Source organism: Mastigoproctus giganteus, chromosome 6 (assembly GCF_048544385.1).
Source record: "Mastigoproctus giganteus isolate SK-2022 chromosome 6, ASM4854438v1, whole genome shotgun sequence".
Taxonomy (NCBI): domain Eukaryota; kingdom Metazoa; phylum Arthropoda; class Arachnida; order Uropygi; family Thelyphonidae; genus Mastigoproctus; species Mastigoproctus giganteus.
Window position 1 is genome coordinate 7,551,096 of NC_143580.1, and position 16,518 is coordinate 7,567,613.

The 16,518-nt window shown below is 31.9% G+C and overlaps 1 protein-coding gene across 1 annotated transcript in view; it reads right to left on the bottom strand.

Moving 5' to 3' along the window:
- Nup188 (nuclear pore complex protein Nup188) overlaps positions 1-16,518 on the bottom strand; it is a 171,137-nt gene that overhangs the window by 150,368 nt on the left and 4,251 nt on the right. The window contains exons 3-10 of the mRNA XM_090375487.1: positions 15,234-15,307; positions 13,183-13,264; positions 12,962-13,042; positions 10,121-10,165; positions 8,935-9,027; positions 5,751-5,807; positions 3,609-3,677; positions 1,781-1,828 (exon numbers count right to left, since the gene is read on the bottom strand). Coding sequence (XP_090231613.1) covers positions 1,781-1,828; positions 3,609-3,677; positions 5,751-5,807; positions 8,935-9,027; positions 10,121-10,165; positions 12,962-13,042; positions 13,183-13,264; positions 15,234-15,307 — 549 coding nt within the window. The remainder of the gene's footprint in view (positions 1-1,780; positions 1,829-3,608; positions 3,678-5,750; positions 5,808-8,934; positions 9,028-10,120; positions 10,166-12,961; positions 13,043-13,182; positions 13,265-15,233; positions 15,308-16,518) is intronic.

The window sequence follows — 16,518 nt, forward strand, 5'->3', positions numbered from 1 at the left end:
GACACCAACTTAGCAACAGATGAAAGGCCATGAAAAATTCCTACCATCACTGAAAAGGTTAGAACTGTTTTTAATTATTAGCAAAGTACCTCAGGTCACAAAACATTTAAGTTTTTTAAGATCAGTTTTTTGGGAAGAAAAATTCAGCAGTGGTCCAGCAATAAAATCTCCAACCCACTTGTAAAGGGTGCAATAAAAGTTCCTTGCACTATCAGCAGAATTCAAATCCAAACTTTTCCTAGAAAGCTACTTAGTCCATTTTGCATAAATGCTATTTTTTATTGGAGTAATTGGCAGAAAATATCATGAGGAGTTATGAATCGTTGAACTTCATTTATGGCTGTATTTATAAATAATACATATTTTCTTCATATATTATATCTAGAGAATCTATTTATTTATGGAGCAAAAAAAAGAACACCAAGACCAACAAGGCAAGCAACCATATTTGTTCAACATGCTACTGATGGTTAGGCTTCAGTTTTCTTCAACCAGAAGATTGTCTGCAGAATAGTGCTTCATCCACTTTTTGTTTAAGTTAAATTATTATTTTCATGACAATTTAAAATTTTTTCAAAGCTGTTCCCTGCTGAAAAAGATAACAGGAGAAGCCTCAACACACATGCAGCTAACTGAATTAATTATTTTACTGTGTAAATGAATATTATTTCTAAACATAATCATATACCATGACTTCAGTATTCTGAAGATCCAAATTGGCAAAAAAACACAACAGAGCTGTGAAGAAAAAAAATAATAATAATAAAATAACACAAAGTCAAACGAAATTTGTAAAATAAAGGAAACTTTTTTTGCAAAGTTGCAAAAGACAGATGTATTCCATAAATTTTACATAAAAGTTGGAAGGTAAGAGTATATCTTTAAACATCTAAAACAGTGGTTCCCAATCTTTTGTCACTCAAGTCACACTTTAATTTAAAAAATGCATATTCACGACCCATCTAAATAGTGATTGCTATTGAACGCAGTGAAGTTTATCCTAATCTCACAACACATTTGAAAAGGGTCATGGAATACCAATGTGTAGGGTTAGTTGGGAATCACTGATCTAAAGGAATAACATTTACATAATTAAATAACATTTACATAATTAAATGGACCATGCTTATAACAGTCATCTGCTTAATATTATGATTTAATTAGATTAACTAGGAAAATCAGAAATTATAACACTTCACTCCACAAATTATTTCAGTGTAAATTGAAAATTAATTTATTGGTTCAAAGTTACAAATTACAATATCCAAATATTAAAAAAAATGCTGTTTGGACAACATTTCACTCAGATTTCAAGTATGCCTTACAAAGTCTTGAATTTCGAAAACAACTGCTAAATTATGCCATTACAGTAGTTTCTGGGTGATTCAACTTAACAGTTATTTTCTAAACTTTGAATGATAACAAACTCTGTTTAATACCTTTTCCAAAGTCAAGCAATTTGTTGAATTATCTGTATGCTAACGTAACCTTTTACCTTAAATGCAAGCTTACATTTACACCCAAATAATTTACGCAGAGGAAAGTTAATTTTCTTAGTTAGATAATACTCATGTATGCTTTTTGGAGAAAAAATTAAATTATGATTAGCAAAATAGAATTGGATAAATTGGATAAAAAATATTTAACATGGAAAGAGCAACTCAGAAAATCCAAGCTATACCTAAAATAAATAAAACGGAGATGAACATAGTAAAACTTATCAGTAACAAATCGTTTATTCATTCAACTTTAAGCATTCCAAAATAAACTAAAATATTACCTGTTCCTTTAAATTATAGGCGACCCAACGAAAAACTATCATTTCACTCTAGAAAATAAAATAATTATAACAAACATGAATCTAAGTAATAGGAAGGATGCCTAAAATATTACTATGAAAAATTTCACAAATACAAATTTCAAAAAGAAAAGAAAACACTTTCAATGTTATTTATATTCTAAATCAGAATTAACATTATACTACCTTAAATGGAAATGGCAGCTTGCTTTTTCATTTTTTTTTAAACTACAAATACGAAGGGTATTAGAACCCATAGTACTTAATATTGCATATGGGTTGAAGGCAGAGAAGACAGAAATTAACTGCTGAGATTAGACTTGAATTTCTGTAGATTATAATTTTTAGGGAATACACATAAAAGAAGATTGTTCCAGAGAACAGAAGTATAAAGGATAAATGATGAAGAAGAAAAGAGTTCAATGAGTTTAGAGTTGAACAGTGAATGGATGTCGACAGGTTTAGAAGAGTGGCAGAATTACACATGCCAATTCAAAAGAACAGTGGCCACGGAGGTATCTACAGAAAAGGAATGGAAACTGAATATCTATGAGACAGAAAATGGAGAAACTTTGTAAGTGATGAATCATTAATTAACCTAACTACCCCCCTTTCAATAGAGTTTAGGAGCCTGAAAGAGGTTTTGAGAGCAGCACCACCACATTTGGGTGGTGTCCCCAAACCCTACAATATTCCCTTCCTCTGGGAATAGTATTCCAAGGTAGGGCATATTTAGGATCTGTACCAAGTCAATAGCTATTTAGAAAAAAAAAAAGAAAAGAAAAAAAAAAAAAAGGAAAATCTCAAGTTTTTTTTGATGGAGAAGAAGCAATATTTGTGATGAACTTATGCCAAGACATATTGGAAGTAAGGGTAATCCCAAAAGACATGCAATTTTTGTAAAATAAATCTGAGTGTCACAGAAGATAAGCACACTTATTTTTGCAAGAAATAAAAAAAGAACTGATTTTTCAAAGGATTGAAGTTAACTAAATTTTCTTTATCTCACTGGAAAATTACCTAGAGATTTAAGGAATTGGTAGTGGATATTCAAGAAGCTGAAGGTGTTTCTCAAACTGGAGGGTGGAATGTACAGTGCTATCAGCAAAATTATGGATAAGACTCTGAGTCAGTGGAAAGTCATTAACATGCAAAATGAAAAAGTGAGAGAAAGAACTCTACCTTGGGGAACACCAAAATCGGTGGAGAAGTCGGAAGGCACAGAACCATCTACCATCACCCAGAATATGGCCAGAGGAAAAAAACTGGTATCCAAATGGAAAAAATAGATGAAAATCTTTCATTACTATTGCCTTTTGTATACATTAGCATGCTCACAAAAAGTAGGATCCCAATATTTATGTAGATCTGCTACTCTGGTCACAGAAAATGTACAATTTATTATAAAAGCAATAAAGTGGACATTTTCTATGAAGAGAGTAGCAAGCATATACAGCACACTGCACTTACACTTTCAACTTTTGCAGGATTCTGTACTGCCGTACTTCTCTTGGTGAGTACTGTTGTTGCTGGTTAATCTAATTTAATTTGTTTTTTGTATTATTTAGTTTAAGTTTATTTAACTATGACTTGGTTGAAGGTGGTGGTAGCACTTCTCACACACAACTAGTTGCAGTCAGCATAAATTTATGCATTCATATAAAAGTGTTAATTAAATATGATTAATCACTGATTGGACCACATACAGTCTCAGATTTTTAATTTAATTATAATTATATTATTTCAAACGTTTTACAGTTGCACCAGTAAGTAAAATTACAGAAGGCAACCTTAACTAAAGAAATCTTACCACTGTTGGACCCTGGAGATCTTTGCTAGGTGCTTCACTTTCTGAGAGTATTTCTAGTTGACGTATAACCTAAATATATAAAAAAAAAAAAAAAGTTTTCATAATCAAATATATTTTAAACTATACAACTTAAATTAGAAATTTATGTTACAGTGGCAAATACAAAAAAATCCAATTAAACTTTCAACTTAAGGATAACCAAGCTACAAGGACAATCCAAAATTACATAAATTTTTAGTTGCTATAAAACATTCACTGCACTCAGAATATCCACCAAAATTCTCAGACTTCGATTGCTGGCACAAATAATTCTGAAGTTTCACGAAAAATACTAGCTTCAGAGAAGAATGAGACAGAAAACACAGATGAACAACCAATAAAAATCTTCTCTACAAAGAATATAAAATTTTAAATCATGTTCATCTGCAATATTAAACCAAGTATAATAATGATCCAATTTTTACAAGAAACACTAATGTCTGACGTGTAATTGTTGACAATTTTATCTTTCACTGACAAATGATCAATGAAAATATAAGAAAACTATTAGATGGTATGCGGATTCAGAAAAACTGCTCAGAAACTAAGTAAAGGGTTTTAAAAATTCTTACTTCCTTCATCCTTCTTTTGCAAAATTTCTCAATTAGCAGTAGCAGTAGCAGTACAGACAGGCTACTAGGACAGCTCATTGGATTTTTCAATGATATATAGGAATTTTGCAAGCAGGAATAAGGAGGTTGATTGATTGATTCTTAGTTTTCATGGTGCAAAAACATTGAAAGTTATAATACGCCAGGAATAATTTAAATTTATAAACGATAAGGAGGTTATTATCCTATTGTATAAGACAATGGTTAGGCCACATCTTGAGTTCTGCATACAGGTGTGAAAGCCTCATTTTAGGAAGTGTGAAGCTGTTGGAATGGATGCAGAGAAGAGCAATAAGATTAGTGAAGGAAAGAAAGGGGTGCTCTTAACAGGAAAAGGCTTCAGTTCTACAATTTACAGCATTTGGAGACTAGGCACCTGTAAGGAAACTTGACTGAGGTATTTAAGGCTTTGAATGGATTGAGTAAGCTCATTCCATCAGCACTGAGCTTACTCAATCCATTCAAAGCCTTAAACACCTCAATCAAGTCTGCTTGCAGGTGCCTAGTCTCCAAATGCTGTAAATTGTAGAACTAAAGCCTTTTCCTGTTAAGAGCTCCCACTTGTTTCCTTCACTGTACCTGTTCCAACAGATCCACATCCTTCCTAAAATAAGGCTTTCACAGCTGTATGCAGAATTCAAGATGTGGCCTAACCATTGTCTTATACAATAGGATAATAACATCCTTATCCCTACTAGCAAAATTCCTGTATATCATTGAAAAATCCTATGAGCTGTCAGGCCATAATAAACTACACATGAGGGGTAATGAATTCAAACTGAGGAAGGATAGTTGCAGGATAGATATGCAGAAGTTTGCCCTCAGCCAGCAAGTAGTTCGCCATTGGGAAAAACTTCCATCTGAGATTGTAAAAGTAGGTAGTTTGAATAAATTCAAGAACAGACAGGATGCACAGGTGATATGGGAAGTATTTTTTCCTCCATCTGATGCTGTATATGTTTGCTTTCCTGCATCATTTCCACTACTAATACTAAGTTCCTAACACTTCTTTGGCAATTGCTGCTCTTTGTAATGGTCAGGTAACAACAGCAATCACTGAAGAAGTGGATCAATTTACTATGAAATGGCTACTTACAATCAGGACATATAGATATTCAGTTCACACATAGGTAGAAATACTTTACTCCTTCCTTCCTTTAGCTCATTTGAATAATTGAATCTGTTTGTACCCTCTCTGGGATGAACATTTCTACTGCAGTAGTACCAAGAGTGGGACACTTTGGAAATTAATCTATATGGGAAGCCACCTGCAGAAGTGCATGTTTACTTTTGCCAATTTCTATTGTGAAATTTGCATTTTCTGTAAACTACATTTTCTAAATATACAATAATATCAGATACTTAGAAAATTCAGAACACCTGCATTATATCTAAAACCTGGCATAACAAGGCACAGTATATTAAGATTGCACCGTTACCAAGAAATAATATATTTATGCTACCAGGTAAAACTGCATAAAATTATACTTACATTAGTAATAACAACGTTGTCCTTGTTAACATTTGCCAAAAAACCAGAATACAGCTCCTTTAAGACAAAAAAAAAAAAAAAAAAAAAAAAACAGAATAACCATAAAATACAGAAAATTCTATAAGTAACTGAAGTGTATAAATATTGATCAAATGCAAGATGGCATTGAAGGTAATAACATTCAAGACCTGTTATTATACATCATCAACTTTGGATCTCTAAGGTAACGGCACAACTTTTAATTTTAAAATAAAATTAACTGCTTGTTGATATTGCAAAAGCTATCATGACCAGCTATCATAAAGCGTTCAGCTAATTACAGAAATTACATTACCATAGTGGAGTACAGGTTTTAAAGATTACATCCATATTCCACTTACTAAATTCCCTGTTCTTAGACTGTGATCATAAAAATATCTTTCTCATAAGAAAAACAAATCAGAAAATAAAGATTTTTTTCCCTATCTTATATTTGTGTATTGTTTCTGCTTGCTAATCTTTTAAAACTTATTAAGTTCAATGTGATTTTTTTTTTGCACTAAGAGAGATCACAAAACTGAGATTTTTTTTTTTTTTTTTTTTTACTTTTTTGTTCATTACAGAAAACATGCTAAATGAACAAACTACTTAATTAAAAGTGTTGTTTAGGTATATAGTTTACAACACTAGATTAGCAGAACTGATCAAGCTCTGGTTGCATATTTTGCTAGCTGTTCAAAAATGGTGGTGAAACTAATTTGCTTCATTGTCAGTTAATAGATGTTGAGAACACCATGGAATCCAGTAAAATAAATTCCTCATGATAATGCACATCACTGAAAAAGTTAAAGGCTGGAAATGAAGAGACAGAAGTTACTATCAAATGAAGCAATTCATTTACATATTCTCATGTTTCTAAATTAAAAAAAAAAAAAAAAAAAAAAAAAACCTCCTACATAATTTCAAGTGGAAAATCTTCCCTCACCCAATATACAGCCAAACCCTAGATGTCAGCTATCACAAGACACAAACTTCAAATACAAACAGGGCTGGATGGGATCTGTCCAGTTATATTAAATTATCTGGTTACATTAAAGGGGACGGCAAAAGTGTTAAGAAAACCCTTTAGCCATGACTATGAAAGCATCCCTCGATTAAGGGGAGGTCCATATGGAGAAGATGTCCAAATGTATCCCCAATTCACAAAGGGAGACATGAGTGATTACAGACCTGTTAGATTCACTTCTGTTCCAGGGAAAATAATTAAATCATTGGTTAAAGAGTAATGCAGGATCACCTAGACAGCAATGTGGTTAAACTGCAGTCACAGCATGGATTTCTTAATGGACAATCTTGTCTCACAAATCTGACTGAACACTATGACAAGTAACAAAGGAATTGGATGTAAAATATAATTTTGACATCATATACTTAGAATTCAGAAAAGCTTTTGCTGTTGCACAGAAAAGACCGCTATACAAATTTGAGTAGCATTAAGGGCAAGTTGCTGCTATGGATAAAAGGATGATTGAGTGGGAGAAGATAAGAGGGTAGTTAAAATGGGCACTGTTCTTCTTGGACTAATGTTATTAGTGAAGTTCCCCATGGTTCTGTGCTGGGCCCACTGTTATTTTCTATATTTATTAATGATACTGATGAAGGCATATCATGCTTATTGTCTATGTTTGCAGATGATACAAAGGTTGGCATGACAGTTAATCAGAATAATCAGCATATGCTATACTGAAATAAGATCTAAACAAATTAGGCTGATGGGCAGATTAGGCAAGTTTCAACTGAAATTTAATATTGAGACATGCAAGGTACTTGCATCTGTCAATATTAAACTCGACTGAGTAAGCAATAATCTCAGACCAACTGTGTTATGTCACACTCAGGGCAGCAGGGAATAAAAAAAAAAAGACTTTGGTGCAATTCTGCAGTCAGATATGAAGTTCTCTCAGCAACGCAAATAGGCTGCCAGGACAGCTCATGGGGGTTTTCTCAATGATATTCAGGAATTTTGCCAGCAGAGATAAGTAGATGATTATCCCATTCTATAAGGCAATGATTAGGCCACATCTTGGGTACTGCATACAGGTCTGGAAGCCTCATTTTAAGAAGGTGAGCAGAACAAAGGGGTTCTCTTACCAAGAAAGGCTTAAGGTCTGCAAATTGCAACATCTGGAGATTAAGCACCTGTGAGGTGGTCTGATTGATGTGTATAAGGTTTTGAATGGTTTGAGCAGGCTCAACACTGATGGGATTCCTCTTCTTGCTCAGATTACAAACCTGAGGGGACATAAACTCAAACTGAGGAAAGACAGTTGTAAAATAGATGTGTGGAAATTTGCCTTTAGCCAGCAGGTGGTTGATTGCTGGAACAAACTTCCATCTACCACTGCAGAAGTTAATAGCTTAAATAATTTCAAGAAAAAAGTGAACAAACTTTTGGAGCGAATGAATGGGTGAAATGGGAAGATTTTTTTTTTTTTTTTTTGGATGACGTATAAGCTTACTTTCTTGCATCATATGCCTCTGCTAATGCTAAGGACATGGATTTGTTGGAACAGGTGCAGAGAAGAGCAACAAGATTGGTGAGGAGAGCAAAAGGGTGCTTTTATCAGGAAAAGCTTTAGTTTTGCAAACTGCAATGTCTGGAGACTAAGCAGCTATGAGGAGATCTGATTTAGGTCTTTACAGTCTTGAATAGATTGAGTAGGCTCTCGATGATGATAAAATCCTTCCTCTTGCTCATATTATACCCAGGGGACATAAATTCAAATTGAAGAAGGATGATTGCAAGCTGGATGTGCATAAATTTGCTTTCAGTCAGCAGGTGGTTGATTATTGGAACAAACTCATATCTGGTGTTGTAGAGGTAGATATATTGAATAATTTAAAGAAAGAACTAGATAAACTGTTGTTGGCTTTTTTTTTTTTTTTGGCTAATGCTGTGTAAGCTTGCTTTCTTACATCATCTGCCACTACTATTACTACCACTACTGCTAATAATAATAATAATAATAAATTAGTTTGTTAACAGTATGCATTTCCTGTTCACTGAATTGAAAAAATAAAAAAACATCTCCATCAGTTTTTTTTAATTAAAAATATCAGTAAATAAAAATGAAAATTATCAGTACCGATTAAAATTAAACAAACATCAATGGAATCAATATATTCAAAAATGACATTTAAATACCTTATAAGGATGCGAATCATCTTTGTAATGACTAAGAATGTGTTTCACACATAAAAGAAGGTAAAGTCGCTCACTGAAATAAAAGTTCCAGATCTGAAAATAATAAAAATGTACATATTTAATTCCATATAAATACATAACACAAATACAGGATATCTAAATAAGTTTCTTGACACTTTTAAAAAATCAAATTTCAGAAGAAAGAGACCAAATTCACAGCACGATTGTTCAGTGACAGAATTATAATAAGGAAAACTGAGTTTCCAAGGAGGGGCACAACTGATAAGAATCTGTGTACTGGAGCTTCATCCTGCACTAAAACAGCTGCTGTGTCTAAAGAAATGGCTTGCTTGTCTAGAGAGCAGATCTCTCTCTCTCTCTCTCTCTCTCTCTCTCTCTCTCTCTCTCTCTCTCTCTCTCTCATAATAACTGTAATGCAACATACCAACCATCTAAGACTGAAACTTTTATTAAAATAATAATAAAATAAGACAGGATAAAATTTATTGTAAAAATAAAAATAAAACACACTGACTACAAAGTTAAAAGCAATAAAATGATGGATAAAATTATAATATGCGACATTAAGAGTGATAAAAACAACCATAGCTTTCAAAGGCGACGCCTCCTTTATCAACAGTAAAACTTAACTCTCATGGCACATCAGCGGGACCATGGCTCGCAGCACATCTTACCATAGGAGTATGAGCATTATCCTCCACACGTGCATGGAGATTGGAAAGGTTTGGGAGCTTGCCAGGTGGAACTATTCATCCTGTTCAAAAATTATGGTTTCAAAGATGGGATGAATACAGATTCCCCTATCTTTATTGATAGTATTATGTTCCAAAGAACAAATCCACAAGATCTCGAGCCATTTCGCTTGGTAGACCCAGAGTAACTAAGTAGTAATACTACATGTGTGTGGGAGAGGAAAAAAAAAGGATAATGCACCCATCCCCAAGTTCTCACATTACAACTGACATCATAATTATGATAAATGAAGTATATTTTTGCATAGTCATTTAAATTTAACAGTTTCTTCATAAATAATATTATACAAGTCACCTTTAAACTTTTAAGGTGAATTTAATTAAGGTGGAAATATTTAACTTCATCAATCGTCTATATAATTTATATTTAAACTGGTTTAAATACATTAACTGAATAAAAGATATTAACTCACTTCTACAAGTATTGCTTGAACATATCTTTCAGTACTCAGCATTAACTAGAAATGGAAAAGAAAAGACAAGTATATATTAGTAAAATAAAAATAAAATTAGTTAAATTTAATACTGGAAAGATGACCAGCCTATTAAAAAAAGTAATACAAAATCAATGCTACTTTCTTCAAATCTTTTAAATCCTTTTATTTAAATAAGAGCTGGTCTGGAAAAATTTCAAAGATGTGCCAAATAATCATAATTTGTTTTGGCACAGTTTACATAGCAAGAACATATCATCACTGCAAAAATCAAAATTTAACAAACAACCCTCAACACCTAATACATTTAATGGATTATCTAAAAAACATACTTCACACTTTTGTTAAAATTAGCTAGTTAATTTTAACAAGTCGTGAAGATATGTTAAAAGAATTAAATTAACTACTTCATTTTAACTCTTTTAACATATTAACATCTGAAACTGTACACTGCAATATATTAACTCTTTTAACATATTTCAGATGCACAGTAAACTCCTATTATAGTTCCCTCTTTTCATCTGGTCCGATGGTCAATGCTATGAATTGCCCTGCATTTTTTAATGTCTATAGTGGGTTACTTCATAGCAAGAAAACCACCACTTTCCTTCATAGAAATAATTCACATTCATTCATAGAAATAATTTGTTTACTTCATGGACATTGTTTCCAGTGCAGGTAACTTTTATTTATTTCATATTTAACTTAAGGCTTTGAAGGTAGTCATCCCATTTATTGGTGCATTCATATACTCTCCTCGTTTTTTTTTTTAAATTCAGAATTGTTCATCCACTTTCCTTGCTAATACAGTAATCAGTGTGGGTGTGTGCATGTTCAACATGGTATCAAAAAAGTTCATTAATGATAGCATTATTATTACGTTAATACAGCTTTATCATGTCTATAATTACACAAGATATGTTTAATTTAATATTTGTAAAATAATAAGAGAAGTTTACCTCAATATAGTACGTAGAACACTTCCATATGATACTCTCCAGAAACTAAAACAGAAAAATCGAAAAACTTACATTAGAGTAACAAATAGTTACTCTAATGTAATGTTTAGCAATTTTTTCGTTAAATTCTTTTAATTAATTTTCTTATTTTTAATTGTGTTAAATTGAGTTTTAATTATTTTTTAAACTATCTGTTACTCTAATGTAAGTTTTTCGATTTTTCCGTTTTAATTTCTGGAGAGTATCATACGGAAGTGTTCTACGTACTATATTGAGGTAAACTTCTCTTATTATTTTACAAATATTAATATCAACGTAGAACGTATTGAGCATTACAGCTCTGGTTCATACTATCTGTTTAATTTAATAAAATCATTTTTTTTTTTTTTTTTTTTTACTTAATCAATGTAAATATTCAAACAAGTGATGGTGATTCACCAGTCTATGATTCTGCATCTTGTCTATAAACGTAAGCTAGATTTTAATATGAGGTGTCACTGCCACTCGTCATTTAACCTATTCTTATTTAACCTCTTCACAGTATTTAGCAGAAAAACTTATTCAAGCAGCCTTTCTTTTTCTAAGATACAAATTTATTTTTTCAACTGATTTATTGGCAATCTCACCAATGTGATAAATCTGACTAGTATGAAGCAATTTATAAAATTCCATCATTTTGATTCACTTAGCACTAGTTTCTCCATATATTAAAGATGGGTGAAATATGTAGGAAAACTGATATTTAAAAATTACATTATATATACATATAATGTATACATATATTACATTATATATATAATGTTCATTGTTTCAATGCACTTAATTTGTTGGTGAAACAGATGAATAGATGATTAGATATTCCTGACAAGAGGGAAAATGAGGTGGGGTGGAAGAACCAATGAAACAAATTTATTGGGTACATATGATCTGTACCCAATAAAAAATAATGGTACCACTTAGTGTTGAGAAAATATCATTCTCTCCATTATTACAAAATGAATCTTGCTGTAACTGAAAAAAATGAAGATATAAGGACACTATTAAAACTATATGAATAAAACAAATAGAGTTAATATACAAAGATTAACTGTTGTTATGTTATTTGGTTTTTAAGAGCATTAGCAACTAAGGCCATATTGCTCCGGGAATATGCGGTGATCATTCCCTGACCTTTCCGCATCCTCTGTATTTGGTGGTGACGGGCTCGAACCCTGGTCTAATCAAGAAGCATGTGTTACACACTGCTGCTCCTTCCCACCTGGCTACGGAGGCACCAAGATTAACTGTGAACACATTTAGTAACTTTCAGATGATGTGCTCATTTATCAACAAAGTTGATAAAGGAGCACATTGCTCCATTATTTAATTTATTTTGTGTTCCATTCAGTCACTTCTTCTGGTTGTATCTATCATGTGCTTTCTTGCTATACAGCGGTGATTTACAGTGCCATTCTTCCTACAGTTGAAAAAGCAGCACATCGTTAAAAACTATACAAATAAAAACATTACTACTAAATGTATTGTTTTTATCACTTTTAATTCATTCTCTATGGTTATGTTTTATTCCTTTTAATTTACTCTCTATTTTCGTATTTTACTGCTTTTATAGTTTTAAACTTTGTGTTTTAACTGTATATGTTTTATTTGTATAGTTTTAATATTTTAATAAAGTTAGTATTTCTTCAGTTTCTTCATATTCATCAAGACTTATTTTGTAATATGCTTTATTCCCAATGCACAAGGTCTTTTTCCAATCAACTTTTTTATATCTTTCAAATCTTAGATGAGAAGAAGAATGAAATTTTTATCACTATTACCAGATGAATTATAATAGAAAAAAGAAGATATAAAATATTTTTACCTTGAGGCTACTTTGAGTTCCACGATATTCATACAACAAATAAGAACAGAAAATGTCGTAGCACTGCATTATATCCACATTCTAAAATATATAAATAATTGGAGTTTTAAAAAGATGTGCAACATATGAAATATAATTCATTAAAACCAACCAACCAACCAACTTTATAAAAATAAATATAGTATATGAAAATGGATTGAAAATTGAAAAAATAAAGTTACCAATAATTTGCTTAGTTTCTGAAGAAAGTCTAACTGTGCCCCATCAATCTTCTGTTTCTTAAGTTGTTCCACACTTGCCTGGCTGTTAAAAAATAAATAAAAACTTACAAATAAATACAGATATAATCATATCAGATAGTATAACTCTTCCCTTGCTTTACACTGCTAAACACATACAAGGTGTAATCAAAAAGTTCAGGGACCGACTTTATATCTTGAAATTGTGGTATCATGACATGGTGCAACACATTGTGACTCATCTAGACATACAGATCACCTGTTTATCTGAAGTCAATATGAATTAATACATGTTGAATAGAAGGTGTTTTGTGTATTTCATCATATTTATTTCAAAATAAGCGATTTTACTGAGCAGCAAATTTGAATCAATTGTGTTTTCCAAATTAATGAAAAGTGCAAGAAAAATCATCAAATGTTAAAAACAGCTTTTAGAGAGATGCTATGTATCATTTGAAGGCTTTTCAGTTCAAAAGTTTAAAGAGAGCTGCTTGTACATCGAACATGATCCTCACTCTGCCATCCTTCACAAACCAATAACTTGATTGTTCGTGTTTATAATCTGATCACGAGTGATTGACATTTAACTATCTGCATAGTTGCTAGTGAAATTGGTATTTCTTATGCTAGATGTCAATCAATTTTAACACAAGATTTTAACACAATTTTAACGCAATGTATTTCAGCCAAGTTTGTGCCTCACATCCTCAGTGAGTTTTCAAGTCAGGATCTTGTCAATGTAATGCTAACTCTCACTTTGTTTCTTCCATCATTACTGGTAACAAATCATGGGGTGTATGGCTTGGAGAAGATGGAGATTTCCATTGACTCCATCTTATCCAAGGCTCAAAACCATCTCAATCAAATGTGAAGATCATGCTTATGGTATTTTTTAATTCAGAGAACATTATTCATTATGAATTTGTCTTGCATACTTAAACAGTGAACCAAAAATACTAAAAAACAAGTCTACAGCAATTGAGTGTTACTGCTCAGAGAAAATGACCAGAAGAGCAGCTTCAGAGAATTGCCACTTGCAACATGATAATGCCTCTGCATACTCTGCTCTTTGCATTCACAAATTTCTTGCAAAGCACTGCTGTACTGTAGCCACTGCCATATTCATTGGATTTAGCTCCCTATGATTTTTTTGTTTCCCTAAATTACAACCCTTTGAAAGAACAACAGATTTGCAACAACTGAGAAAATTACACAGAATGCAATACAGGAGCTATTAGCAATTCTAAAAGAAGTCTATCAGAAATGCTTCCAGAAATTTCAGAAGTGTTGGAATCAGTGTACAGAGTATGAAGACGACCACATTGGAGGAAATCTATCTAAAAGTCAGTAACATCCATTATAACCCAAATATTAGTTCGGTCCCAAAGCTTTTTGAACAAACAACTTCAAAGAGGTTAAAGTTTATCAAAACAAACAATTTTGTTATCAAAGAGGTTAACACGTTCGCTGCCAATTATATTTGAAAGAGTGCATCCGATGTGCCATAATTTTCAGAACGTTGAAAATATCAACTTTCCAACATCCTCAGCATCCGAAAATTAGCAAATAATGGTTGAAAATTAAAAGTTTGGAATTCATAGCTAAAAGCGAACACTTGCTTTTGCACTGAGCTGTAAATCAGAATAAATCTTACAATTTTATAAAAAGTTATTCCTGTACATAAACCAGCTTCAACAAGGAACTATGTAACATGTCTATAAACAAAAATCAAGCATCGCTGCAAAGAGTTCAATCACTGTGCCAATATTGATTAGTTTCTTAATTTCATGTTGCCTTTACCTTATGGCACTCATTTACTAAGTGCTTAAGAAAGAATGATTGCTCATATGCATTACAGTGCACTTGGGTGACTTATGGTGCTTATATGCATAAAGGCAGCAAATATGTTAAGCCCCCATAATAAGTAGAAAATAAAAGAAAGAAAAGGACCCTTCATATAAATCAGTTCTCTTGTTACCAAAATCTGAAGAAATTCTTTCTAAACATAATAAAACACTTTTATATTTACTTACCTTTGTTTTTTGTAAAAAAGAATTCCAGTAACAAGCCGATCCTCATTTTCTTCCAGTTCTGTACCTACTAGTTCCTAAAGATGTATTTAAAGAGGCAAAATTAATTACTCTTACAAAAAAAAGTAATCTGAATAAATTCCTTGACTTTAAATCATTATTTTACTATATTTTAAATTTTAAATTTTTAACATTTTATTTTTTTAAAATAAAGTAACCTATATTAGTATTATTCAAATTAATCTATAATATTAATTGGCACAATCATAAATGATATTTAAAAATTCATTAACAGGAATGGCAATTCATATGCTATATTCATTTCAAGTAATTCCTAGCATAGGATCTGTTTCGGGGCTAATCCCACCCTTAGCATAAGATCTGTTTAGGGGCTAATCCCAACCCACCTCCCAGGGAGTGGGGGAAGTGAGGTGGGATTGACTGCTAAAGTACCTTCCATATCAAAAATGCAGATAAAGTAATGATCATAAGGTAACACATCAATTTATATTTACCAATAGACTACATACCTAGGGTAGAAGTAAACTGTAAGCAGAAATGGTTGAACAGTTTATTTCTTCAATGATTGCATTAAGAATGTTATTATTTCCTAATAGCAAAACTTAACAGTTTTAATTCATAATAACTGCAACATAATACACCAACCATATAACTGAACCTTTATTAAAATAGAAATAATATAATATAAGACCAGATCAAATTAAAAAAATAAAATACGCTGATTATACAATAAAAGCAGTAAAATAATAAATAAAAATATAAAAATGAAATATAAAGAATAGCAATTACACTATACAAAATAAAAGCGATAAACACACAATAAAAACAAACATTTGCAGTTCCAATATATGTGGGAATGATTGACTATGACACCAGGTGAATGGATCGAGAGCTTGCAGATTTTCTCCTCTGAGCATAATACCATTAATAGAGACAAGGGAATCTGTATTCATCCCATAATTCTTGGACAGGATGAATGGTTCCACCTGGCACACTCCCGAGCCATTTCTGTTTAGCATGCACGTCTGGAGGATAATGCCCAGGCTCCTACAATGACATGTGCTGCGAGCCATGATCCTGCAGTTATTTAAGGCTGTACTGTGACAAGTCTTACTGTTGATAAAGGATGTGGTCACCTCCGAAAGCTGCGGTTGTTTTTATCGCTTTTATTTCGTATAGTGTAATTGCTATTCTTTATATTTTTATTTATTATTTTACTGTTTTTATTGTACAATCAGCGTATTTTATTTTATATTTTTAATTTGAT